At 45.2% G+C, this 27,775-nt stretch overlaps 4 protein-coding genes across 15 annotated transcripts in view; 2 read left to right on the top strand and 2 right to left on the bottom strand.

The window, feature by feature from the left end:
- Positions 1-4,145, top strand: part of KBTBD4 (kelch repeat and BTB domain containing 4) — a 13,745-nt gene extending 9,600 nt beyond the window's left edge. For both annotated transcript variants that reach the window (XM_032776069.2, XM_032776071.2), the window contains 2 exons: positions 1,741-1,847; positions 2,442-4,145. In XM_032776069.2, the coding sequence (XP_032631960.1) occupies positions 1,741-1,847; positions 2,442-3,302 (968 nt within the window). In that variant the 3' untranslated portion in view covers positions 3,303-4,145. The remainder of the gene's footprint in view (positions 1-1,740; positions 1,848-2,441) is intronic.
- FAM180B (family with sequence similarity 180 member B) overlaps positions 1-27,775 on the bottom strand; it is a 404,198-nt gene that overhangs the window by 37,666 nt on the left and 338,757 nt on the right. The window lies entirely within an intron of this gene.
- PTPMT1 (protein tyrosine phosphatase mitochondrial 1) lies at positions 11,363-21,617 on the bottom strand. Of its 2 annotated transcripts, XM_032776085.2 has the most exons (5): positions 21,360-21,617; positions 21,196-21,276; positions 16,374-16,469; positions 15,497-15,688; positions 11,363-11,613 (listed from the first exon to the last, which is right to left on the bottom strand). In XM_032776085.2, exons 1-5 carry the CDS (start codon positions 21,528-21,530, stop codon positions 11,422-11,424), a joined length of 732 nt encoding a protein of 243 aa, XP_032631976.1. In that variant the 5' UTR covers positions 21,531-21,617; the 3' UTR covers positions 11,363-11,421. The 2 variants fall into 2 exon arrangements, with proteins under 2 accessions (XP_032631976.1, XP_032631977.1); XM_032776086.2 differs by lacking the exon at positions 16,374-16,469 and having other exon boundaries at positions 21,360-21,616.
- CELF1 (CUGBP Elav-like family member 1) overlaps positions 21,800-27,775 on the top strand; it is an 83,174-nt gene continuing 77,198 nt past the window's right edge. For 8 of the 10 annotated variants that reach the window (XM_075065328.1, XM_075065323.1, XM_075065322.1 and 5 more), the window contains exon 1: positions 21,801-21,929. The gene's annotated coding sequence lies outside the window, so the exon portion shown is untranslated. Of the gene's footprint in view, positions 21,930-27,775 lie in introns of all 10 variants that reach the window. The other 2 variants (XM_075065327.1, XM_075065321.1) reach the window with 2 other exon arrangements.

Here is a 27,775-nt window from a genome sequence, read left to right as displayed (position 1 = left end):
GCTGGTGAATCTTGCCCACATGCTCAGGGTTTAGCTGATCACCATATTTGGGGCCGGGAAGAAATTTTCCTCCAGAGCAGATTGGCAGAGGCCCTGGGTTTTTTTTGCCTTCCTCTGCAGCGTGGGTCACAGGTCAGTTCATGGAGGATTCTTTGCACCTTCAAGTCTTTAAACCACAATTTGAGGACTTCAGTAGCTCAGACATAGGTTAGGGTTTGATACAGGAGTGAGTGGATGAGATTCTGTCGCCTGTGTTGTGCAGGAGGTCAGACTAGGTGATCATAATGGTCCCTTCTGACCTGAAAGTCTATGATTCTATGATTATAAACCCAGGAAATTCAGAGTTAAGGTTACACTTAAAAGAAATCCAAACATGTTAAGGTAAGAAAAAACAGTTAAGGCACTTAAACAGCCTTAACTCTGACCTTTAGTGACACCATGCAATAACCATAGGATTAGGATTATGGTATTTTAATGTTTGGTCCCAGATTAGGTTGGTTTGATTGTTCTGGTTAAAGGCTCCTGTGGTGGAATTTTTCCCCTTGTACAATTGTGTTACCCAGGTAGGCCTGTAAAATGGGCCCCAAACGGAAATACACCCATAGTGTGGTTAGGCAGAAGCACTATGTTAGCTTAAGCGCTCCCTGTACTACAGCCCAGTTAGTGGAAGCCCGAGGAAAATAAGCAAGCATTAGTGATAAGCATTAAAACAAATGTAATGCAGATGATCTTTTATTTGTAAAACTTGTCCATTGCTAGGCCATTGGACACATTTCCAGAATAAAACCATACTTTAACTTGTGTGTTGGTTGCTAGAGCCAGTGATTTAGACAATCCCACTAATAATGGATCAGCCCTAAACAGAACAAATTCCCTCATTATGAGCAAACAGGTGGTTCTTGTCTAATGCATTGAATGCAAACTAACTTGGGGCTCTGTCAGGCCCAGAGGAAGCAGATTTCAGAGTCAAGGAACCTTCAGAAGGAATGTCATGCCTCACACAATCAAAGCTGAATCTAGAGAGGATTCCGCATAGGGGGAGTGATGATCTCTCAGGCAGTCATATATATACAATCACCTAGCATGCTGTTGGCAATTTACTAAAGATACAAGGGTTTATGGAAGGCCTGCACAACTTGTAAAGTAGCGAGGGCCATATTACTCCAAAGAAAACAGCTGAGAGCTGAAACCCACTGATACCCCTCCCGAAACACCCCCTCCAGTGCTGCCCAGCCCCCCTGCGCTTCCCCCTAGTGCCACCCACCCCGCAGAAACAAACCCTCCTTCCCCAGCGCCACCCCGCCAAAACAGTGGTATAGAACCTCGCTAATATGTTATAGCGGGCCCCTAAGGTAGTGTAATTAAGGTTAAAGAAAAATGTCTTTTTGCTGGAAGTAGAATAGATCTCTCAGAAGTCCTAGTGAGTGTCCATGAAGGTTGATTGCTAAGATCTGTGACATTAGCTTACTGACTTTGACTTAAATAGAACATTTGCTGTGTCACCCAGGAAGCAATGTCTCCTGATGTTGAACCGGATAGACTTGATACAGGTGCCTAGTTGCTCCTGCTGGCCGTACTAGCCAAGTTTTATAAACCTCAGCCTCACTCTTGCTCAAGATATAGGGTTTGTTGGAGTCTTCACAGTGGGAAGAGGTTATGTGGAAGAGGGTGGTGGTTCAGCCCACGCCTTGAGAATAGTATGTCAATTTATTGTAAATTCTTTTGTCTCTGAAACTACAGATGGTGTTCCATGTTCACAGAATCCAACAGTTGCCATAGAAACCTGGATTAACTTCAACAAAGAGGAGAGGGCAGGTTTCTTGGAGGTGCTGCGATCCAGTCTAAAGGTATGGATGGCCCCTGTGCCCTGTGGTTAATGCAGTTATCATACTGCTCTAGTTCCCTACTCACTGAGGAAGGGCTCCTACCCTCATTTGTGACCTCGTAGTGTTTGAAAAAGCTGTGGCTTCAATACCAGGAATGTGCGCACATAGGTAGAAAACCCCAGGTACTGTCAATGACTTCAGCCTCGAGGCAGCTCTTGCCGATAGGATTAAATAATCAGTGGTATTAGCGTGGCATTCCCCAAATATACAGATAAGGAGCTAGTTTAGAAAGCTTAGGGCTTGGCATTCCCATGACTATAATTCTGCTCCCTGGGCATTTCCTAGCCATTAACTGAACTGAAGCCTGATTCAGGTGCAGGGCACTGCTCATTTTACGAAGTCAGGGATAAAAGATGTCTAGACAAAGCTTGAAGCATAGGGGGTGGAGGATGTAGGAGCCTGAGACCTTATAGTCAAGTGAGGCTGAGATGACTTAACACAGAGCTACTGGGCCCCAAAACTCCTTAAAGGGAATGGAGCTTTGGATGGTGCTGGCATGTGTGTTGTGACGCAACTCCTACCTGGATTCTGACAAAAATCCCTTCTCTCACTCAGGAGATTGGGGAGAACGTTCACGTCTACCTGATCGGGAAGGAGTCATCGCGTACGCACTCACTTGCTGTCTCTCTGCATTGTGCTGATGATGACTCAATCAGTGTGAGTGGCCAGAATAGCCTGTGCCATCAGATCACTGCAGCTTGCAAGCATGGCAGTGACCTGTATGTCGTAGGGGGCTCCATTCCACGGCGCATGTGGAAATGTAACAATGCGACTGTAGACTGGGAATGGTGTGCTCCTCTGCCCCGTGACCGGCTCCAACACACCCTTGTCTCTGTGCCCACCAAGGATGCTATATACTCACTGGGGGGCAAGACGTTGCAGGACACACTCTCCAATGCTGTCGTATACTACAGGGTGCGAGACAATGTGTGGACAGAGACCAGCCAGCTGGAAGTAGCTGTCTCTGGGGCTGCAGGTGCCAACCTCAATGGTATCATTTACCTGCTGGGTGGGGAGGAGAATGATCTGGACTTCTTCACTAAGCCTTCCCGGCTCATTCAGTGCTATGACACCAATACAGAGAAGTGCCACGTGAAGCCTTATGTATTGCCTTTTGCAGGGCACATGCATGCTGCTGTGCATAAAGACCTAGTGTTCATCGTGGCTGAGGGGGACTCGCTGCTGTGCTATAATCCCCTCCTGGATAGCTTCACTCGACTCTGCCTGCCAGATGCCTGGAGCTCAGTACCATCCCTCTGGAAAATTGCCAGTTGTAATGGCAGCATCTATGTTTTTCGGGATCGTTACAAAAAAGGAGATGCCAACACCTTCAAACTCAACCCAGCCACCTCTGTGGTGACTGTCACCAGTGGCATCAAGGTGCTGCTCACTAACCTGCAGTTTGTGCTGGCTTGAGGTCACAAGTCCATGGACAAGACAACATGAACATTCTGTAGAGCAGCTTAGAGGCACCTAGTTTCCTTAGCACTTCCCCAACAAGACCAGCTCACAGCACCATAGAGTGCTCCCTCCTCTTTAGCCCTGCGTGCAGGCAGTATGAGTCTCCTGGATGTGAGGCTGTTTTCCCTTTCAGTACACTGTTTCTAAGTTGACTTACAGCATCTTAAATCCCAGATGGACTAAATAGTGTTACTATGATCCTCTGATATGAAGCTGTGTTTCAAGCTCAGATTGCAGCAGATAGGCTTCTTAGGCCTAGAACTATCCACCACCAGCAAGCCCTAGCATGAGCAGCAACCCCTTTTTGTCACAGTCTTTTAATGTAATAGCTCAGGAGGCTGCATGTGCTGCTGCCATCACTAGTCACACGGAATGGCCACCCTGTACACTCCCTAAAAAGGCTCTATGCAGTTTGAAATGGGGCTCCAGTATGAATGTTTCTTGCTAAGGCTATAGGACTGGCTTCAGGCCAGAGGCACTGACTAAAGTGGACTGTACTGTAGACTGATTTCAGAGGTGGGTCCAAGGCCCTGACTTGGTTGTGCTTTGCCCTAACGTAGGGGAGGTGGACTTGCTGCTACTTTGCCACCTAGCAGAAAGAGGAAAACTATCCTTACAATACTACTGTGCCAATGCTGGTTTCTAGCCCTACTAGTGGGGCTCCCATCCTGCTGACATTATACGACAGAGCTGTACGATGGTTAAAGATGAAACTAAAGTTCATTTTCTCACAGCCTTCCCTGCTGACACTGTAGCCCTTTAGATGAGAACCTGAATAAAAGTGTCCGATGGGACAAAGATATGGTTTCTTTTCTGCTGGCTGTATTAATGCGAGAAGAGTTTGATACCCTTCTGTCCCCTGCAATAATGGCATTGATGTGGGAGGGGTAGATCAAGCTCTTACAGGTGCTCTAACGTGTGTGTGGCGGGTGGGGGTCGGGGGCTGCAGAAACAAGTGTCCAGTTTTCAACTGGAACACCTGGTCGAAAAGGGGCTGTTAGGGTCTCTTTCCCATTTTGAACTTTAGCATTCAGAAAGTGGGGACCTGCATGTCCCTTCTAAGCTTAATTTCTAGCTTAGATTTTGTAGTGCTGCCACCAACCAAAATATAGTGTTTGGTACACTCCTTGTCCCCCCAAAACCTTCCCTGGGGAGACCAAGACCCAAACCCCCTAGGTCTTAAATCAAGGGGAAATAAACCATTCCTCTTCCCCTTTCCTTCTCCCTCCCAGATTTTTCCCCTCCCTGGGTTACCCGGAAAGATACTGTGATTCAAACTCCTTGAGTCTTAAGACAGAGAGGAAATTCACCTTGCCCCCCCTCCTCCTTTTCCCCACCAATCCCTGGTGAGTTCAGACCCAGTCCCCCGGGGTCTTACACAAGGACACAATCAATCAGGTTCTTGAAAAGAAAAGCTTTTAATTAAAGAAAGAAAAAGTAAAAATAAAATTATCTCTGTAAAATCAAGATGGAAAAATGTTTACAGGGTCTCAGCTTTTCCTAGACCAGAGGGACTCCCCCTCCCAGCCTAAGTATAAGTTACAGCAAACAGAGGTGAAATATCCTTCCAGCAAAATACACATTTGCAAATAAAGAAAACAAACATAAATCTAATCCGCTTTCTATCTATTACTTACTATTTTGAACATGAGAGACTGTTTCAGTAAGATTGGAGAAATCTGGTTGCACGTCTGGCTTCTCTTAATCCCAAGAGAGAACAAAGAACAACCCAAAAAGCACAAACAAAGACTTCCCTCCACCAAGATTGGAAAGTATCTTGTCCCCTGATTGGTCCTCTGGTCAGGTGTCAGCCAGGTTCACTGAGCTTGTTAACCCTTTACAGGTAAAAGAGTCATTAACCCTTAATTATCTTTATGACATGCCCCCCCAAATTTCAGACAGTGTGGAACCACATTGGTGGTGATTTCTTCCTAGAACTTTAGAATAAACAGATTAATAAAACACATGCACCTTTACATATACTACTAATTATGTAAACTACAAGACTTTTTATATTTTAAGGACAACTTTTTAACCAGTTGATTTTGGGAAATCTTTACAGGAGAGTGCATTAGCTACTTTGTTAGAAGCTTCTGAAATGTGTTGAATTATAAAATTAAAATTTTGGAGAGCTAAACTTTATTGAAGAAGTTTTTGTTGTTTCCCTTGGCAGTATGAAGCCATTTTAGCGCAGCATGGTTGGATTGTAGCTGGAACCACCGTCTCCAAACGTATGGGCGTAGCTTTTCCAGGGCATACACAATGGCATAGCATTTTTTTTTTTTTTACTGATTGACCAGTGGCTTTTTCTTTTAGACAGTTTTTTGCTGAGAAACACGACAGGACGGAAGTTTTGATTCGGTCCTTCCTGCATTAAAACTGCTTTCACACCACGCTTAGATGCATTCGTGGTTACTAGGAATGGTTTGTCAAAGTCTGGGGCCCTTAGCACAGGGTCCCCAGACATGAGGGTTGCCTTAAGCTGGGTAAAGGCCTTCTGACACTTATTAGTTCACTTAACTGCATTTGGCTGGGTCTTTTTGGTTAGGTCTGTTAGTGGGGCAGCAATTTGGCTGTAGTGTGGTACAAATAGCCTGTAATACCCGGCCAAGCCTAAGAAGGATTGGACCTGTTTTTTTGACATTAGGACAGGCCACTTTTGGATAGCATTCACCTTGGCCTGTAGGGGGTTTATTGTTTTTTGACCCACCTGGTGTTTTAGGTAAGTTACTTTGTTTTGGCTTATTTGATACTTTGTGGCCATAACAGTTAGTTCTGCCTGCCTGATGCGCTTAAAGACTTGTTTTAGGTGTTCAGGCCATGAATTAAAAAATATGGCCACATTATCGAGGTAGGCAACTGCATATTTCCCCAGTCCTGCTAGGAGACCATTTACCAGTCTTTGGAAGGTGGTGGGTGCATTTTGCAGCCCGAAAGGAAGCACATTAAATTTACACACCCCTGCAGGGTGGTGAAGGCTGAATTTTCTTTGGCGGGTTTATCTAGCAGTACTTGCCAGTACCCTTTGGTTAAGTCTATTGTAGAGATGAACTGGGCACGTCCCAACTTTTCCATAGCTTATTGGTGTGTGGCATTGGATAGTTGTTTGGACGAGTTACCGCATTTAGCTTACTATAATTCACGCAAAAGCGTATTTCCCCATCTGGTTTGGGTACCAGAACTACCGGAGATGCCCATGCACTGGTAGAAGAGCGGATTATACCCATCTTTGTAGCATGTTTTGGATTTCCCGTTTTATAGCAGCTTGGGCATGAGGAGACACCCAGTAGGGTGAGGTTCTAATTGGATGAGCATTACCTGTGTCAATAGAGTGGTATCCCCGTTCAGTCTGTCCTGGGGTGGCTGAGAACAGTGGGGCGAAGCTAGTGCACAACTTCTTGATCTGTTGCCACTGCAGCCGTTCCAAGGTTGTGGAGAGGTTCACCTTTTCCACGCCACCGTCACTTTTCCCTTTGTAGTAGACACCGTCAGGCCATTTAGCGTCATCTCCTCCCTGGGCTGTAAACTGACAAACCTGTAAGTCTCTGGAATAAAAGGGCTTGAGAGAATTAACTTGGTACACTTTAGACTTTAGGGAGGAATTGGGAAATGCTATGAGGTAGTTAATAGCTCCTAGGCGCTTTTGGACCATGAATGGCCCTTCCTGTGACGCTTCTATTTTATGGGGCTGTTGCACCTTTAAGACCATAACCTGGTTTTTTACCTTGAAGGAATGCTTTCTGGTATGTCTATTATACCAGGCCTTTTGCTCTTTCTGAGCATTCTTTAGGTTTTCTTTAGCAAGGGCTAAAGAGTGTCGGAGTGTGCTTTGTAGGTTGCTTACAAAGTCTAGAATATTAGTGCCTGGAGAAGGCGTAAACCCCTCCCATTGCTGCTTCACCAACTGTAATGGCCCCTTAACCTCGTGGCCATACACAAGTTCAAACGGTGAAAACCCTAAACTGGGATGTGTTACAGCCCTGTAGGCAAAAAGCAACTGCTGTAACACTAGGTCCCAATTATTGGAGTGTTCATTGACGAATTTACGTATCATGGCCCCCAAAGTTCCATTAAACCTCTCCACCAAGCCATTGGTTTGATGGTGGTACGGGGTGGCACCAAGTGATTAATCCATGAGCTTCCCATCAGATCTTTTATGGTCCCTGCAGGAAATTAGTTCCTGAAATCTGTAAGGATGTGGAGGACCAAGCCTACTCTGGGCAAAATGCGTTAGGGCTGGCACACAGTTTTTACCCTGGGTGTTGCTTAGAGTACTGCTTCCGCCATCAGGGCTGACAAAGTCCAAGAAAGTCAGTATGTACACTGTTTTCCTGGGGGTTCTTTTTTGGGGAAAGGACCAGAAATTCCACAGCCTACTTGCTGAACATGGGACCTTCATTATGGGGCAGTGGTTGTAGGAGAGGGGCCCTGATGGTCCTGGGGCTTTTTATATCAACTTTTATGGCAGACCCGTTACAAGACGACATAGTTGGAACGTTCTTGCCCATCCTCATGGAAGGACTTCCCAATGTTTTTTGACTTCTGTTTATCTCAGCATGGCACTGGGATGATCATGGCTACGAGCTTAAATTTGCCCGGTACTAGTTGAACCACCAACTTGATATCTTTGCGGATGCAGTCTTTCTGGATGGTCACCAAGAAAGGAGTCGTCTTGTATAAAAGTCTTGTTCTACTAACAAACCCGGATCGGTTAGGAGAGCTGAGAGAGCGATGGGGTGCTCGTGCCGCCACCCAAGCTTCTGAAGGCTGTTATCTGCTTCCTCGCTCAGTCTGGAAACTGATTCCTTGAGGCTCGGAGATACAGTTTGCTCCTTAATACTGTGGATTGGGCTTGGTCTCTGGAAGCGATGTTAGGTGATGGGGTTGTTTTCGCTTGATGGTGAACACTTCCGCTGGTGCACAGGTGGTATTTTAGTTCTGGCGAGCCTCTTTGGGTATGGTTGTTGATGTTCTGCCAGTTCAGGCCGCTGGTGCCTGGCGTTGGGGTTGAAGATGGGTTGCAAGTGCTGGGCATCAGTGCTGGCAACAGTTCTGGTGCTGTTGTTTTCAGTTCCGATCTGGGACCTAGGAGCACTGTGGTGTTGCGTGGTTGGCAAGGGGAGTGCGGGTCCACACCTCTGTCTGGGTCTCTGGGATTACACAAAGACGGGGCCTTGTGGACGCTTCAGGAACGGGGATGGGTTTGGTAAGCTGGCCCTGGACCTGGCTGGGCGTGTAACATGCCCACTCTCTTGGCCCGCTTTTACCTGGTTGGCCAAGTCTTCCCCCAGTAGCATGGGGAGGATAATTGTCATAGACTGCAAAGTCCACATTCCTGACCACGCCTTTGTACTGGACAGGCAGTTAGCTTGTACGGCAGTCTACAGATTTTGACGATGAGGGGTTAATTGGCCACTTGGGCTCTGGGTTGATGAATTTGGGGTCCATAAACGGATTGGTGGATAGCTACACTTGTGCCCCAGCGTGTTCTACGAGATACTTTTTTTTCGCCCATTCCCATCTCAGTTTTCCTTTGCTCTGAGGATTTTGAGAGGCATTTGGGTCTGGGGAATTCTTATGGTGATGCTGGTGCAGGTAACGATAGAACTGCATCCGTTTAGGGTTCTCTGGGGCAGTTGGCCCTTAATGTCCGTTGGATTAACATTTAAAGCATCAGCCCAGGCTGACTGGTATGGGCCGAGGTGGGGTTACTGGAGACTAGGATGAAGGTGGGACAACTAGGGAGTTTGGGGCTTGTCTTGGGTGTAAGTGGGGTCTATGGGTTGCTCGTGGTATAAGGATTTCATTGTCTGTGTGCCCCCTGGTGATATTCGCTCCCCTCGACAGTAGTTTTTCTTTTTTCCCCCCGCTTTACCCATTGGTTCAACTTTTCCCCGCCGTTGGTTCAGTTTTGGGCTTTCCAATTTAGGATGTCCTTTTTATTTCCTCAGGACACTGTAAGACTGCTCCATTATGTATTCAGGAGTGCAGCTTGTCCAGGATTTAATATGGCTCTATATCCAGTTGCATCAATAATTTTATCACCAATGTGGTAGGAGCGTGCAGTGAAATGACATCTGGTTTTCACTTAGGGGTCTGAACGCCGCGGACCATCGCGTCAGGGGTTACCCATTCTGGGATTCTGGCTTGGTTTGAAATAAGTTTATTAATCGGTTTATGGTATTATCTAGGCATTTCGCCACACCATCTGCTAAGAGCTCATGAGCTTGTAGTTAGACTATTCATGTACTCGGTTTATCAGAGAATGTTGTACAACTGATTTGGCAGGTTCTGTTCAAATTTTTATAAGAAGCCTAAGTCATTACTGCCTTGTAGGTGGGAAATTCCGTGGTGGGAACAATAACTGAGAAGGTGTTATTGGTGCTGGAACATTTGGCTTAGTTCTTGCTAAAGTCCATGGCCTGCTGGTGGGTCCTCCCTCTGGAGCTCGCATGCTCTTTTTATTATTATTTTTCACTTTTTTGTTTTTATTGGTATTTTTTTTTTTTTTTAGTTTTCTTTTTATGTTTTGTGAGCTCTTTGGCATGTTTTTTCTGCATCCAGATATTCTGCTTTCCCTTGGAATACTTATTGTTCCGCTTCCTTGTGCTGACTGTGCCTCTGCTAGCTTACTGCCTGAATGCTGTCAGTCATGGCTGCTTCTCAGGTTGCTTGGCAACAGAGACTTCTATACTTTATTAGTTTGCTTGAAGAGTTTTAAAAAGAAAACCAATACAATTTATTTGCAAATTGCTCTCTTTGCTTGGTGTGCTGCTCACACGCTTAAGCCTCCTTTGTTTAACAAAGACCCTTTTAAAGAACTTAAACCTATATGCCTGTTAGTGGTTTCCTCAGCCAGAAGAAGAGAGAAAAAAAAATTTCCGGCTTTGGTTTTAACACCCCATCACCTCTTGCTCCAAACCAGCAGCAGAGAGAAGAAGAGAAAATCCTACTGGCTTTTGAACTGTTTTTTCAAGCAGTTCAGAAAGGATGATGAGAAGAAAACAACAACTCACTGCTTTGGGCGTCTATATATTCTACCGCTTCCACCATGTTCAGGCGCGTTTTTCCCACTTTGAACTTTTAGCGTTAGAAGTGGGGACTGCATGACCTTCCATGCTTATTCCTATCTTAGATTTGTAGTCTGCACCAACAAAATTATTAGTGTTTGGTAACACTCCTGTCCCCCAAAAATTCCCTGGGAGACCCAAGACCCAAACCCCCTGCGGTTTTAAAACAAGGGGAAAATAACATTCCCTTCCTCTTTCCTTCTCCCTCGCAGATTTTCCCTCCTGGTTACCTGGAGAGATACTGTGATTCAAACTCCTTGAATCTTAAAACGAGGGAATTCAACCTCCTCCGCCCCTCCTGCCTTCCCACCAATCCCCTGTGATATCAGACCTCAGTCCCCGGTGTTCTACACAAGGACAAAAATTCAATCAGTTCTTCGAAAAAAAAGCCTTTTAATTAAAGAAAAGAAAAAGTAAAAATTATCCTGTAAAACTCAAAGATGGAAATATGTTTACTGGTTCAGCTTCTAGACAGCAGGGATCCCCTCCCAGGCTAAGTATCAAGGTTACAGGCAAACAGAGGTGAAAATATCCTTCCAGCAAAATACACATTTGCAAATAAAGAAAACAAACAAATCTAATCCGCTTTCTATCTGTTACTTACTATTTTGAACCTGAGAGACTGTTTCAGTAAAATTGGAGAAATCTAGTTGCACGTCCGGCTTCTCTTAATCCCAAGAGAGAACAAAGAACAACCCAAAAAGCACAAACAAAGACTTCCCTCCACCCTCCCCAGCCTGCTGAAAATGAATGAGCAAGGGTGGGGGAGAGTGAGCAATGGGGGGCAGGGGAAATGGAGTGAACAGGGCAGGGCCTCAGCAAAGGGGTAGGGCAAGGGTATTTGGTTTTGTTTGGTTAGAAAGTTGGCAATCCTAGGGTCAGGTATTGTATGTGTAAGGACATGATGCCAGAAGCTGTTAAGAAAAAAAACAAGCTTCCCATTGCTGTTGTGCACCTGAAAAGTTCTTTATTGGTTGTGCAGCAGTCCATTCCTTATTAGTTCACTAAGAACTTGTGCTTGTTGTGGGGAGCTGATGGATGGTTTCTGGTAGCTCTTGATGACTCTCTGCAGCTGCCTCAGCAATCACATTCCTGTGAAATCTTTCCAAGACCTGGACCTGCCTGGGGCGAACAAGGATGTGAGGACGGACCCTGGCAATAGCTTCTATTGCTTCCTGAGGGCTCCACTGGTACAGCTGGAAAGGCAGAAATCCTCAATGAAAATCCATTCTGTCTGAAGATGGGCCAACACAGGCTTCTGGAGGGGCTAGCTTTCTTCCAGAGCCTAGTTAAGATGGTCAAGGAAAGTGGATCACTTTACGCCTTCTTGTACTGAATATCATCTCCTGCCTACCTCAGTGAAACATCCAGCTCTCAACAGGAGCTCCTGAGAGGACACTCTCTCAAACAGAGGGGTCCAAATGATTATCTGAGGCTCCATGTCTAGAGCCCTACCAAAAGTTCATTTTGGTCTATTTCAGTGTCATAGAATTTTAAAAATGGTACATTCCATGATTTCAGCTATTTAAATCTGAAATTTCAGTGTTGTAATTGTAGGGGTCCTGACCCAAAAAGGAGTTGTGGGGGGGGTCAAGGTTATGGGGGGGTGTTGCACTGCTGCTGGCAGCACAGAAGGGTGGCAATACTGTAAACACACAACTCTTTTAGGTCAGGACCCCCAAATGGAGAAACACTGTCTCCCCTATGAAATCTGTATAGTATAAGGTAAAAGCACACAGGACCAGATTTCACAGTCCATGATATGCTTTTCATGGCCATGAATTGGGTAGGGCCTAACCATATCTCAGCAAATTTACATGCTTTTGTGGACAACTTCTCTTGCCCTGATCATAACAGAGCCCCTGGCCAGACGCAGCCGCTTTACTTTACCTGATATGCTTTCCTAATACAGGTGAAAGACTGACTCTCCTCTTGCTTCTGTCTGCTGCTCAAGCAAACACTAATGAATGCAGTACTAAGGGATTCCTGCACAAATGTAGAAATGCCACAGCCTTCCACAGTTGCACTCATTTTCAATATCAGTTTATGCTGTTATGAATCTGCCTCAGTTTGTGGGAACTTCAGCTTTATTCTATCTTGAGTTTCTTACCCTTGGTGCTGCATTTTATTCTGCATTTAAAGAAACAGTTAAACTCTGCAATTACGAGTTAGACCAAGCTTCCCATCAGCCTGTGCCCTGCAAGGTCCCTTTCTTGGCTAGCTGCTCACTCACAATGAGTCACTCTTCGTTGGATCTGCTTCCCTTAGCCCTTCCCATGAGCAATCAGGATTTATTACAGCAAGGAGTACGGACTAGGCCAGACATAGGCAAACTATGGCCTGCGGGATGCTCCTGCCCAGCCCCTGAGCTACTGGCCCAGGAGGCTAGCCCTCGGCCCCTCCCCCACAGCCTCAGCTTACTGCACTGCCGGTGCAATACTCTCGGAAGCAGGGCAACTGCAGAGCTGTGGCCTGACCCAACTGCACAGGGGCATGGCTGGCTCCAGTCAAGCAGCAGGGCTGCCAGCCACCAGTGCTCCAGGCAGTGTGGTAAGGGAGTTCAGGGTGGTGGTGAGGAGGTGGGTTGGTCACAGGGCAGCCAACAGAGGGGTTAAATGGGGGCAGTGGTTCCTGGGGGGCATTCAGAAAGGAGTGGGGGGGTTGGATAGGGCAGGGGGTCCTGGCGGGGCCATCAGGGGACAGGCAGGGCTATCAGGAGGTGAGAAGCAAGGTGGGGTCAGATGGGCCACGCCTGGCTGTTTGGGGAGAGAGAGCCTCCCCTAAGCAGCCCGCCATACAATTTCAGAAGCCCAATGTGGCCCTCAGGCCAAAATGTTTGCCCACCCCAGGACTAGGCCCTCTGCAGAGTAGCCACAGAATCTGCCAGAATCATCTAGGAAATTAAATGTGACAGCTGCCTCACACATTTTATTGCAGTCACTTGCACATGAAGTCAAGAAACATGTCACCCATTCAGCTTCCATTGCCCATCTCTGTGCAGACAGCTGAGCAGCCAGAGGCATAACTCTACACGAGAGTGCTGAGCAAGCTAGACTACTTAAAATGGAAACCACGCTGTAACATGCACTAGTACTTTGCTTCCAGCAAGTAGTGATTTGTTAGGGTAGGTGAAATTGAGAACCCTAGGAGACTCATTCCCATACCAGTGTCAATGTGCACAGAGATAAGAAGTGGAATATCAAAGGAAGCCTGTGTTCCAGTTCATCTAGCAGTTTTACATGATCAGCCTTACCTACCCCCTCAACACGAGCAGAGGGAGTGTCTGGCAAACAGCTCATCCACAATGAGCCTGGAATTTAGCCACCCTCTACCATTCCCTCTCCTCAAATGGCTATGGAGCCTAGACTCAGTACAACCGTAATATTGGAAATTACACCTCTACCCCGACATAACGCTGTCCTCGGGAGCAAAAAAATCTTACCCCATTATAGGTGAAACCGCATTATATCAAACTTGTTTTGATCTGCCGGAGTGCACAGCCCTGCTTTACCGTGTTATATCCGAATTTGTGTTATATCAGGTCAGGTTATATCAGGGTAGAAGTGTAGTTCTTGACATGACTGACACTGAGCAGACCCTTTGTAACTCCCGGGGGGAATTTTGCACTAGTGTGTGCACGCATATTTAATGAGCCCCTGCAGATTTCTAATTTTTGACGCAGAAAAAGCTTTGCCAAAATGTTGCTGCAGTTCCACCTTTTTCTCCACCACAGGGCCAACCAGAAAATAATGTCTGCAGTTCCGCCTTTTGACTACCAGAGGGTGCTGTAGCAATAGAACAGGGGTCGGCAACCTTTCAGCCGTGGTGGGCCGAGTCTTCATTTATTCACTCTGATTTAAGGTTTCGCTTGCTGGTAATACATTTTAACCTTTTTAGAAGGTCTCTTTCTATAAGTCAATAATATATAACTAAACTATGGTTGTATGTAAAGTAAATAAGGTTTCAGAATGTTTAAGAAGCTTTATTTAAAATTAAATTAAAATGCAGAGCCCCCTGGACTGGTGGCCAGGACTCGGGCAGTGTGAGTGCTACTGAAAATCAGCTCGCGGGCCGCCTTCGACACCCGTACCATAGGCTGCCTACCCCTGCAATAGAACAAAGTTGCAGCTCCCTGCAGCCAAGGAGAGGGCTCCGTTCACAGCACTTGTCAAGACAAGTTAGGAGACAGGGCCTGTGGGTCAGAGAGGGGCTCATAAGGGCTAATTGAGGAGGACAGACCAGTTCAGGGGGTGAATGGGAATGGAGGCACAGGGCTATGAGGGGAGAGGGCGAAGAGAAAGAGGTAGGTGCAGAGACACACAGGGACAGGGGAGGGTGCAGAGCTCCATAGGAGTGGCTGGGTTAGGGCACAGACACACATTGTTGACAGGGTAGATGTGTCTGACTGGGAGAGGCTAGAGGTCAGTCCAGGTCTGCAGAGGGGAAACTCCCTAACAATCCCTCCCTGGCCTCACACTAAAACCTGTTCCATACTTTTCTCCACCCAAAACCAACAACGCTCCAAGTTCACACCCAGGCTTCTTCCCAGCAATTTACTTCCCTCTCCCTCAGCTCCTCTGTTACCCCTGACTCCCCCAAGCCTCTGCTCTGCTTCTGAGGGGTGTGGGAAATATGGTTCGGTATTGTAGTTTAAATGCATTATTACTCAGAGTTCTGTATTAATATGCCTAGTAAGGAATCTATTTGTCAAAAAACCTTTCCTGAATCTTTGTTGTTGTCTGTATTGCTACAGGCATACTTGCTGACAGGAATTTTGAAATAAATGACCCAAAATAATTGAAACTAGTGTGATTATATTGTGTTATTTTGACAAATAAAATATGCAGAATTTAGAAGAATTTTAAAATAGTGTGCAGAAATTTTAATTTTTTGGTGCATAATTCCACTAGGAGTACCCTGTTGCCCATGCAGCAGCAGCTTCTCCTGTCATCCACTCAACTGAATTTACTGAATGGAAGCAACTTGTTGAGGAGATGGCCCCTTATGTCAGCAATAGTTTGCCTATCCAGGGAGCCTGGGGTATAAATGTGCCCCCTTTAAGTACAGAAGCCTTCTAACCTGAATTAAATATGCTGCCACCATGGTGGCACTGCGGGAGCGTCCTGCCTTGCAATGCACATAGACGCTGTTCCCATACTCCCGATGCTTCAGTACAAATTCAACACCTCTCTGCAGGTTTTCCAATGTGGGAACTCCAGTCAGGTCCACGGTGCTGAGACGCAGCTGCTCTACTCCCATTGCCTCCCACTCCTGTAATAAACACAGAAGGACTGAATCAGTCACCAAGCTTGGGGTGGAAGAGTGGGTAGGCCCCATCAAGACAACAGGGAGGTATAGCAGCAGTGCAAGGGAGTAAAGGTTAGTGAGGGGAAATCAAGACAGGAACAAATCGGATATGACGGAAGGGAGAGAAAAATCTTTGTCATGGTCACCAGAGAATAAAGAAGGGAGTGTAAACTAGACACTAGGAACTCAACTTTTGTGAGGGGGTTTTCCAGGTGAAAGAGAAAACACTAAGTGACCCTTAGGATGTGTGAGTGAATGAGTGTGTTGTGTAGTCTGTTGTGGGGACTGTGTGCTGAGCCAAGCAGCCTGCTAGGCTGAGAGTTTCCTCAGGAGGCTCTAGCCTGCTATCCTTTGATCCCTAACCCCTTTAAGATCCCTTGACAAGGGGGTGGGCTAACTCAGGGAGATCAGGGGTTTAAAAAGCCAGCTCTTAGGCCACCAGAGGAGCGGTGAACAGGGGAGTTTAGCGAGGAAGTGGGCAGATTTACCTAACAAACATATTTTAAACTTAAGCCAATTACTCCCCTCTTTGTCCATCCCTCAGTCCCCCCGCCCAAAAGCCTGCAAGAGTAAAAATAACGAAGGCAGAAGTCCATCAGCACAGTGGGGCTATCCAGTTTATTGAATTGAGTGCTACATGTACAGTTACCTGCCTTGTGGGGAGGTGCAATGAGTGTGCATGGAGTGCAAACACCTCATAGTTGTCAGAGACACAGCACATGCTCTTAAGGCCAGAGTGGCTTAACTGTAGGAGATATGGAAGACATGTACATAGATGAGACTTTCCACCACACAACAGAATGGTCCCATCCTCACTCTGACAACTTCTATGTTATTAAGGAGGATGAAAGTCTTGGAAGGACTTGGAGCACAGGGAAACAATCCCATAGTTAGGACCCTCCTTCCAGATAACCCATCCTCCCTGATTGAACTAACCTCGTTATCTCTAAACTGATTCTTGCCTGCACATTTATACCTGCCTCTGGAAATTTCCATTACATGCATCTGACGAAGTCTATATTCACCCACGAAAGCTTATGCTCCAATACATCTGTTAGTCTATAAGGTGCCACAGGACTCTTTGTTGCCAATTACTAGGAAGAGCCAGATAATAGTAATAGAGGATTTGATTATTATAAACACAGATAATTGGGTTTTTGATGATCAGGAAAACTGCTTGGTAAATTGCCTGCTGGGTGTGAAGGCTGCTGAGGAGCCAGTGGCTGATGTAGGTATCAATGACATAAGGAAAAGAGGTCCTGGAGGCTAAATTTAAGCTGCTAGGTAAGAGATTGAAGTCCAGGACCTCCATGATAGCATTATCTAAAAAGCTTCCAGTTCCACGTGCAGGACCAGGAAGAACTGTGAGGTGTCGATGCATGGATAAGATGATGGTACAGGGAGGAGGATTTTAAGTTTATTAGGAACTGGGGTACCTATTGGGAAAGGAGGAGCCTACACAGGAAGGATGGGCTCCACCTAAGCCAAAATGGAGCCAGACTGCTGGCACATACAGTTAAAAAAGGTTGTAGAGGGCTTTTTAAACTAAGGGCTGGGGGAAAGCCGACAGGTGCAGAGGAGCACACGGTTCAAGCAGAACCGTCCCTTAGGGATGAAATTATTAAAGAGGATAACTCTATATCCTAACAAGGAGGACAGGAAAGAAGTTGGTACAGTACGGGTAGGAGCTCGTGAGGAACAGCCAGATGTAAAAGAGGCCCATTTAAACGTAACACATGAAGGCAAGCAACTGAATATTGACAAAATGTACAAGTGCTTACATACAGATGTTATTAGTCTAAATACTAAGCTAGGTGAACTAGTGTGCCTGGTATTGAATGTAAATATTGATATAATAAGCATTATGGAAACTTGGTGACACACCTGTCAGGAATGGTCTAGATAATGCTTAATCCTGCCTTGAGTGCAGGGGACTGGACCAGAAGACCTCTCAAGATCCCTTCCAGTCCTATGATTCTAATCAATGGGATGTAGTAATACCAGGGTACAAAATATACAGGAATCACAGAGAAGGTCATGATGGTGGGAGAGTGGGACTAATATGTGAACTAGTCAAAATAAAAATCTTAAATGAATTAAACTGTACCACAGAATCTGTATGGATAGAAATGTCATGCTTGAATAATAAGTGTAGCAATAGGAATATACGACTGACCACCTAATCAGGATGAGGATGGTGATGGTGATTGTGAAATGCTCAGACAGAAAATGCAATAATGGGGATTTCAACGATCCTCATATTGACTGGGTATATGTCACCTCAGGAAGGGTTGCAGAGATAAAATATCTAGAGACACTAAATGACTACATCTTGGATTTAGTCCTAAGCAAAGCACAGGATCTGGTCCAAGAGGTGAATATAGCTGAACAGGTCAGTAATAGTGACCAGAATATAATTAAGTTTAACATTCTTGTAGGAGAAAAAATGTCAAAGAAACCCACCACAGCAGTATTTAACCTCAAAAAAGGAAACTACACAAAGATGAGGAAGCTAGTTCAATGGAAATTAAAAAGAACAGTCACAAAAGTGAAATGCCTGCAGACTGCATGGAGCCATTTTAAAAATACCATAACAGAGGCTCAAACTAAATGCATCTCCCCCTCCCCCAACAACAACAACAAAAACCAACCCAAAACAAGCAGGTAAGGGGGAGGGGGAAGGGGAAGGGCCATGATGGCTAAACAGCATAGCAAAATACACAGTTAGAGGCAAAAAGGCATCCTTTAAAAATTGAGAATCAAATCCTAGAGGAGAAAATAGAAAGGAGCATAAACTCTGCCAAGTCAGGTTTAAAAATGTAATAAGATAGGCCAAGCAAGAATTAAAAAAGCAACTAGCTAAGGACACAAAAACTAACAGCATTTTTTTTAAGTCTATCAGAAACAGGAAGCCCGCCAGTCAGTGGAGCCTCTGGATGACTGAGATGTTGAAGGAGCACTAAGTGAAAACAAGGTTGTTGCAGAGAAGACACATGAATTCTTTGCATCAGTCTTCATTGCAGAGGATATGGGGAGATCCCTACCTGAGCTATTCTTTTTAGGTGACAAATCTGAGGAAATGTCCCAGATTGAGGAGTCAATAGACAATTTGGAAGAGATTGATAAATTAAACAGTAATGAGTCACCGGGACCAGACAGTATTCACCCAAGAGTTCTGAAAGAATTTCAAATATGAAATTGCAGAATTACTAACTATAGTATATAACCTATTGCTTAAATCATCCTCTGTTCCAGATAACTGGAGGGTAGTTAATATAATGCCTATTTTTAAAAAAGGTTCTAAAGGCGATCCTGGCAATTACAGACCAATAAGCATAACTTCAGTACTCTTACAAATTGGTTGAAACTATAATTAAGAAGAAAATTATGAGACACCTGGTACGTTGGGAAGAGTCAACATATTGCACAGAGAAATCATGCCTCACCAATGTATTCGAATTCTTGAGGGAGTCCTTAAGCATGTGGACAAAGGTGATCCAGTTAATATTGTGTGCTTTAGACTTTCAGAAAGTCTTTGACAAGATCCCTCACCAAAGGCTTTTGAGCAAAGTAAGCAATCATGGGATAAGATGGAAGGTCCTTTCATGGATCAGTAACTGCTTAAAGTTAGGAATAAAAAGATAGGAACAAATGATGACTTTTCACAGTGGACAGAGGTAAATAGCAGGTTCCCTTAAGAATGTGTACCAGGCCTAGTGCTGTTCAAGATATGCATAAATGAGCTGGAAGAGTGGGTGAACAGTGAGGTGGCAAAATCTGAAGACTGCAAAATTACTCAAGCTAGTTAAGTCCAAAGATGACTGTGAAGAGCTACAAAAGGGTTTAATTAAACTGAGTGACTGGATGATAGAATGGCTGATGAAATTCAGTGATAGATGCCAAACAATGCACATTGGAAAAAAATAATCCCAACTATACACATAAAATGATGGGGTTTAAATTAGCTGTTATCACTCAAGAAAGAGATCTTGGAGTCATTGTGGATAGTTCTCTGAAAACATCTGCTCGATGTTCAGCATTAGTTAAAAAAAGCCAACAGAATGTTAAGATACATTAAGAAAAGGATAGAAAATAATTTTGAAAATATCACAGTGCCCCTCTATAAATGCATTGTACACCCACATCTTGAGTACTTCAATCAGTTCTGCTCACTTCATCTCAAAAAAGATAATTAGAATTGGATATGGTGCAGAGAAGGGCAACATAAATGATTTGGGGTATAGAACAGCTTCCACATGAGGAGAGATTAAATAGACTAGAAGTGTTCAATTTAGAAAAGATGACGGAGGGAGGATATGATAGAGGTCTATAAAATCCTGAACACTATGAAGAAAGTGAATAAGAAAATGTTATTTAGCACTTCACATAATACAAGAACTAGCAGTCATCAGATGAAATGAATAGGCAGCAGGTTTACAACAAACACAAGGAAGTACTTCGCAAAATACAGTCAGCCTGTGAAACTCATTGCCATGGGATATTATGAAGGCCAAGAGTATTACTGGGTGCAAAAAAGAATTAAATAAGTTCATAAGTAATGTGGCAGGTTTGGATACCTCTAGGGATCAGCAAGGGCATTAACAGTCTTTCACAGGTTGTTTCAAATCTGGCCCAGGTCACTGTGAACAAAGTCCATCAAAGTACACCCAACCGAGAAGTACAAAACTCAATAGTTAGAACTGTCCATAATGGTTTGAAATTTGATCTTCACCTCACCAGGTAGTATGAAAGATTGAACTATCTTCTCTAACAGGCTGCAGGGACTGTGTGTTGTACAGCTCCAGACACACTGACTACACACTCATAATAAACGATGGTCAAATGAGTACACCCTGTTGGACAGATGTCACAGCTACAGTAGATGCTAACTGGCCTGCTTCTATGCATTCTCACAAGAGGCACTAAAGTAAACAGCCCATGAGACCAAACACCTCTTTAACCTCTACGGGGAATTTCTTCAAGGCAACCCATGGAAACTTAGGCTGACAATGCACATGCTGCGCCGCCTCAGTGTATTTATACTAGACGTGTCTCTTTCCAGCACTGAATTAACGTATTACTCCTGTGTTAAATAAATGGCTGGGCTGAATACTCCCTTTCCACAAACCAAACTCACCCCAACAAACATTTTAGTATATAGCATTTAGCTCTGTTCAACTAGAAATCGCGTTAAAGCGCTCAAACTTTGCACGCCGAGTACAGGTCTGGAAAGCATTAGGGGATCAGAACAGGGAGCTTCTCCCTGGGCTGAAAGGCAGCAGCCTTTCAACGGTCCAGGCCACTCTGCCCGCGGAGAGAGAAGTTACCCACGCAACTAGCAGGGCGGAGAAGTGCAGGGGCTCGTGACAGCCGCAGCGCAGCCCTGCCGGGGGCCGGGACGCTCCCCACCCAACCGCTCACACAGACCAGAGGGCCCCGCAAATGCGGGGCAGGCCCAGTCCCCGGCTCACCTGAGCGGAGCAGCAGAGGAAGCGGGTCTCGTACTCCTCGTTCAGGGTGAGCACCCCGCGCACCTTCTCCTCCTCCACCAGCTGCGGGGGAAGACAGAGTCAGAGCCGGCAGAGCCCGCGCCGCCCCCCGCCCGGACCGGACCCCCCGCCCTGTGCTCCGTTACCCTGCGGCTCCGTGCCCGCAGCGGCAGCGCCCCCAGCAGCACGGTCCGGTCGATGCGGTGGAACCAGGGCCGCTGGGAGCCGGGCAGCCGCTCCCGCACTAGAGTGTAGAGCAGCGACGGGTAGAAGAAGAGCCGGGCGGCCCCGAAGCCCAGCGCGATCGCCAACCCCATCCTCGCGACGGCAGGGGGCCGGCAGGTTTGCTCGGCGGTGAGGGGTGAGAGGAGGGCAGGCGAGTTCACTAGACTGGGGCGGGCGGGGTGGGGGCGCTCGGGCGCGCGGACGGGCTCACTGGGAGCGCGAGCTGGGGGCCGGACGGGCTCACCGCGCGGGCGGAGGGGAGTCGGTGGGAGCCGGACAGACTCACTAGGCGGGAGGGGCCTTGGAGCTTGTGCCTTCTCCTGTCTCGCTGCCCCCGGGCCCGCCATGGTCTCTCCCGGAAGCGCCGCCATCTTGCGAAGCCGGCCTGAGGCGGAGGGAGCGGAGAGGGGCGCGGGCGGATCCCCGGGGCAGGTGAGGGCGGCGGCCGCCAGGAGGTGCCCGGCCCGGGCAGGGACAGCGCGGAGCCAACGGTAAGTGAGACCCGCCCATCCCGGTTAACGGGACCGGCCTCCCTTTTCCTTGAGTCCCTGGCTAGGGGCCATCGCGGGCCCCGGCCTCTCTGATCCCCTCCCCATAGGGAGCCACCTGTGTGGCTGGTCCCCGGCCTGGTGCTTCCCCCGCTCTGTCTCTGCCCGTGGGGCGGGTGGGGACTCGCTGGCTCCGCTGAAAGGGCTCTTGGCAAGAGCCAGTCCCCGGGGAGTTCGGAGCAGCTCCCCGCTTGCCTGCTGTCCCGGAGTCTCGGTGCCCGGAGACATGCCCTGTGGTGACCCAGGAGTCGTTGGAGCTGGGTGAGCGGCTGTCAATGTCTCGCAGGCTCCCAGGTCTCCCGATAATCCGCATTTGTGGAGCGGGCTAGGGCCGAGCTCCTAGAAGCGCCAATGGAGTGTGCGAGCCCGCTGTGCCGCGCCGTGTGCCCTGCCTGGGGCTAACTGCGCTGATTGGGGCTGGGGCCGTAGCCGCTCCAGAACCGTTTAATGGCGCCGTCATGGGGAAGGGGGCACTTTGCATGGATTGCGATGTTTCTGGCTTCGAGGCGAGCCAATTCCCTGTAGGGTTCGTGCTCTGGCTACATCTCCTGAAAACATTCCCTTGAAAATGCTGAAAGGAAACAATCGTCGTCCTGATATGGTTTTGGGGCTCATGCCCTTTAACTTCTCTGCGGTCTCCAGCTGGCGTCCAACAGATACTCGGTTCCAATCCATTTTTCATCTCTCTCTGCTGGCTCACTCAGCTCTGTTAGTTTCTTGGGTTGGAGAAGTGTTATAGTGGTGGGAAGCTGGATGAGATGTCATGTTCAGGTGATAAGCTTTCATTTAGGGTGGGTAAATGGGAAGGGAGTAAGAGAATGAGAAATGGGAAGTAAAGTACATAACAGAGACCTCTTTGAGGTAAATATGTGAGAGAGAGAGGCAATACAAGGGAAATGGTAGAGAACAGTGCAGGGAAAGAAAGATATAAAGACTTGGTGGAAGAGGAAATAATAGATAATAGGGAAGAAAATATAGAATGACTATGAGAAGAGAAAACAAGGTTTAACAAAAGCCTCGGCAAAAATGTAAGCTATTTAGGGGGGAAAGTTTATTGAATTGGAAGTTGAAAGACAATGCAACAATAAAATATGTTAAAGAACTCTAAAGGGAATGGTAGTGCTGGTGTTTTTCACATGTAAAATTGTAGGCTCGGTCCTCATGCTGATAAGTGTAAGGGAAACTTTTCAAATGCTCTCTTGTGCTGTACTGTCCCACTGCGATCAAGATATGTTGGAGGTGAAACTTCCTTAATACAGAAGAGAGAAAGCAGAAAGTTATGTATGAGGGGCCTCTGACTCTAATGTGTTTCTACTTTGATCTGCTGGACTTGTACTTGATAACCTGATTGAGTTGTAGATCTTTTTTTCTTGGGCTTGAGAGTTTTACTAGTTTAGAACCCGTGACTACAGTAATTACAAGACTCATTACAGGTGCCTTTAAGTAACACTTCTTTATAGCTTAGTTTAACAAATGGAGTTTATTACACTGTGTGAACATCCTAAATCCTCATGTGTGCGTGCTATCATTGATGCTGTAGGCAGCCGTGTAGATATTTTTTTTTTAGTGCAAGAACGTCAAATATTTACATGAGAACTTAAGAGGGGGGCATACTGGGTCAGACAAGTGATCTCAACGCTAGCCCAGTATCCTGTCTTCTGGCAGTGGTCAGTGCCAGATGACTCAGGGGAATGAACAGAAGAGGGCAGTTATCAAGAGATCCATCCCCTGATGTCTAATCCTAGCTTCTGACAGTCAGAAGTTAGGGACACCCAGGGCACGAGGTTTTGTCCCTGAACAGTCTTGGCTAATAGCCATTGATGGACCTATCCTCCATGAATTTGTGTAATTCTTTCCCGAACCAATTATATTTTTGTCTTTCACAACATCTCTTGACAATGGGTTCAACAGGTTGACTGTGCGTTGTGTGAAGTACTTCCTTAGGTTAGTTTTAAACTTGCTATCTATTAATTTTTGTCAGGTGACCCCACCTTTTTGTGTTATGTGAAGAGTTAAGTAACAGTTCCCTATTCATTTTTCTCCATAGCATCCATGATTTTACAAATCTCTACCATATCCCCCCTCATCTGTCTGTTTTCTAAGCTGAACAGTCCCAGTCTTTTCAATCTCTCCTCATATAGAAACTGTTCCGTCTCACTAATCATTTTTGTTGCCCTTGTCTGCAGTTTCCAGTTCCAATACATCTTTTTTGAGATGAGTGACCAGAACAGCACACAGTATTCAAGATGTGGGGGATACCATCAATTTATATAGTGGCATAATGATATATTCTGTTGTCTTATCTATCCCTTTCCTAACTATTTCTAATGCTTTAGGAATCTGTTAAGAACTTTCTGTGGTCCTGTCCAGAGCTGTGTCAAGACCCAAATCTTGAGCAGCCAATAGTGGTGCTATTTAAGCACTGACTGTGTTGGGTGTTATGAGAGCATTGTACCTCAGTGTATCAGATATTTGAAGCTGCTACTCAGCTGGCTGCCTATGGTGGGCAAGCTCGAGTTGTGTGGGGTTTAGGGTTATATCCCACATCTGAATCTGCCCAGGTGCAGGTCTGCCAACACAGAACCCCATTGAAGTTACTCAGGCACATGGGTTGTGCCTAGATGGATCCAGTTGCAGGATCTAGCCACTAGAATCTAGATAGCTAACTATTTACTAGATAAGGAGCTTCAAGACATAGTGCAAAAAAACACTTGAGCTCAATTTACAGGAGTACTTAAAACTGTTGCTAGTACCAGTGCTGAAAAATGGTATGGCATTTTATAATGTAGCTGCATTCTTCCACAATGATCTCTGTTATAGATGTCATTTTATTTCTTGGCACCAAGATTCTTATATTGTATTGGAGAGTAAGACTGAGGGCCTGATCCTGCAAACACGTAGGTTATATCTACATTACAGAGCTTATCCCGGCCTAGTCCCCTCATGTAGATGTGGCCTTCATTAATAGAAGTTTTTCTTTCAGTGTAGGAGTACTATCTTCCTGGACAACATTAGCTACCGTGACAGAAGTCCTCTTTTACAGTATGTGTATGTGTGTGGGAGGGGGAGAGGGGATGAGTGGGAGTGAGTTTGTCAGCATGTCTATGATGGTCAGGGATGTGGAGGTTTTTTTCACACCCTGACTGACATAGCTATGTTGATATCACTTTTACATGTAGACCAAGCCTTAATTATATACTTAAATTTATACAGCTGAGTAATCCCGTTAAACCAGCTGGAATTATTTACATGCGTAAGTGTCTGGAGGATCAGGGCCTTATTTGTATTTTAATTCCCGAGAAAGCAGGATCTGTAACTATTGTTGGAAGAAACATCTGAATATTTTTGTTAAATTTAATACTAGTAAATCACTTTCAAATTATCCAATTTAAAATAATAAAAGCTGTTGAAAGCTCAGATATACATTTTAAAATTGATTACTTTTAAAGTGCTTTGTGTGCAGTGATGTAGAAGTGTAGAACTTGCCTTTCAGTAACCTACAGGCCGTTTCTTTCCCACATATTCATTGTAAGCTATAGATTGTCACTATGATAGCTTCTTAGTTAATTATTAATTTTTTTTATTACCTTTAAGACGCTCTTGTTTAGCAACTTTCTTCTTTCTAATAGATGTAATGTTAGGAATATCGCTTATATTGTGATGGCGTTTTCCTTTATCTCTCTGTCTTTTGCCATAGATGCTGCTGATTGTGGCCATTTTGAAACAGCCAGTACCAGACTGGATGTTAGGGGAAGGGACAATCTCTTAGGCATGAAATAATCATGGATTCTTGCATTTTTAGAGTGAATCCATAATTATTGTCCCCCACACACACTTTTTTACAGAGCCTTAACTTGTCTTTAGCAATGTTTTTGTCTTTTAACAATGCCTATTCTGTTAAATCAGCTTTACAGAAAACTTTTTCCAGCCAGTACCAGTACCAGTAGCAGTAAGGCAGAGGGACTTGCTCCTTCCTATTCTGTTCGCTTCATTAAGATGTGAACTTCAGCACCCAGTTAACACTATTAAAAAAAAAAAAAAAAAAAAAGCCTTTTTCACAGTCCACACATAATAGTTACAAGCCTTGCAAAGTTGTGCATACCCTAAAGTTTTTAACTATGCTTTAACCAGTGAGAGGTATGGTAGCCTTAGCTAGTTACAAATAACACCATTAAGTTTATGTTCATACAGCAGCTTTTCTGCCATCATAGTTATTTGGGCATCCATATCTTCCACCTGGCCTTACTGCGGTTTTCCATGTATTCTGGGAAAACCTGGGCAGATACCTCATAGCTGGAGGACATAGACACAGAATGGCAAGAGCAGCAGTACATGGCGCAGTGCACTCTGGTTGTGCTAATGTACGGAGAGGAAGACTAGCTAAACGGTTACCCTGGATCTGCACTTTTCAGGTTATAAAAATGAGATACTGACAGTGATTGAGATATCAGAAGAAAAAGTGGTGGAACAAATTGATGAATAGCAGCAAGTCACTAGTATTAGAGGATATACATTCAAGAGTTCTGAAAAAACTTAATGAACTGCCAAGAAAAATCTGCCATTTCTCATTAAAATTAGCTATTATACCAGAAAGCTAGAAGGCAACACCTTTGGAAAAGTTGCTAGGGGTGATCTAAAGAATTACAAAATAACAAACCTTATTTTGATACTAGCTAAAATGATAGGAATTCTATTTAAAAATAGAATTAAAACATATAAATAAGTCTATGTGGACTAACTAGCACAGCTTCTGCAAAGGAAAGTCATGCTCTAATGCAGGGGGTCTGCAGCCTTTCAGAAGTGATTTGCTGAGTCTTCATTTATTCACTCTAATTTCAGGTTTCATGTGCCAGTAATACATTTTAACATTTTTAGAAAGTCTCTTTCTGTAAGTCTGTAATCTATAACTAAACTATTATTGTGCGTAAAGTAAATAAGGTTTTTAAAATGTTTAGAAACGTCATTTAAAATTAAATTAAAATGCAGAGCCCCCCCAGACTGGTGACCAGGACCCGGGCAGTGTGAGTGCCAGTGAAAATCAGTTCGCGTGCCACTTTTGGCGCACATGCCATAGGTTGCCTACCCCTGCTCTAGTCTGTTAGAATTTTTAGACATGTTGATATTGTGAATAAAGGAGAATAGTTTCGATTTTCAAAATGCCTTTGACAAAGTCCCTCGGAAAAGGCTGTTGAAAAAGCTAAATAGTTATGAGGTGAGAGACAAAGTACAGTAATGGATTAGAAGGTGGCTGTGACACTAAAAAGTAGGAATGACTCACTCAGTTTTCACTATGGTGGAAGATTAATGCATCTCAAGGAAATATTTTTTTACACTAATTTAGTTGTGGAAGTCACTGCAACAAGATACTATAGAGGTCAAGAGTTTAGCAGGATTCCAGAAAGAATTAGATGTTTATATGGATAACGAGAACATCCACAGTTACATTCAGTAGGAAATAAAATAACAGAAGGGATGTAAACCTTCAGGCTTCAGGGCATAAGCCAGTCTCTGACAATGGTTAGTAAGAAACTTCTCTATTGGCAGACTCTTCCATAAGTATGTACTACAGGGTTTCTTGCATCTTCCTCTGAAGCAAGTGGCATTGACCACCTATCTGATGGCAATTTCTTTGTTTCTTTCTAGTCTCATTCCTCTCCCTCTTTCAGACTCCTGTCCCAACCCATTTTTTCCTTAGTTTCTGAGGCTCCTTGCCACTCTTCACTGGAGTCTATTCCAGACACAAACACTTTTTCCTGAACATCAAGCTTAGGAGACAAGACAGTCCCAGC

The sequence above is a fragment of the Chelonoidis abingdonii genome, chromosome 4 (assembly GCF_003597395.2).
Source record: "Chelonoidis abingdonii isolate Lonesome George chromosome 4, CheloAbing_2.0, whole genome shotgun sequence".
NCBI lineage: Eukaryota > Metazoa > Chordata > Testudines > Testudinidae > Chelonoidis > Chelonoidis abingdonii.
The sequence above is the reverse complement of the archived record's forward strand: the minus strand, read 5'-3'. Positions and strand labels throughout refer to the sequence as shown.

Excerpts from the sequence above, each read along its gene's own strand:
- PTPMT1 (XM_032776085.2), bottom strand. The coding sequence starts at position 21,530 with ATGGGGTTGGCGATCGCGCTGGGCTTCGGGGCCGCCCGGCTCTTCTTC. Across the intron at positions 15,689-16,373 it reads TGCACCTCCCCACAAGGCAG|GAGTGGGAGGCAATGGGAGT; the intron begins GTAACTGTACAT and ends TGTTTATTACAG. Across the intron at positions 11,614-15,496 it reads TGGCAGCATATTTAATTCAG|CTGTACCAGTGGAGCCCTCA; the intron begins GTTAGAAGGCTT and ends CTGCCTTTCCAG.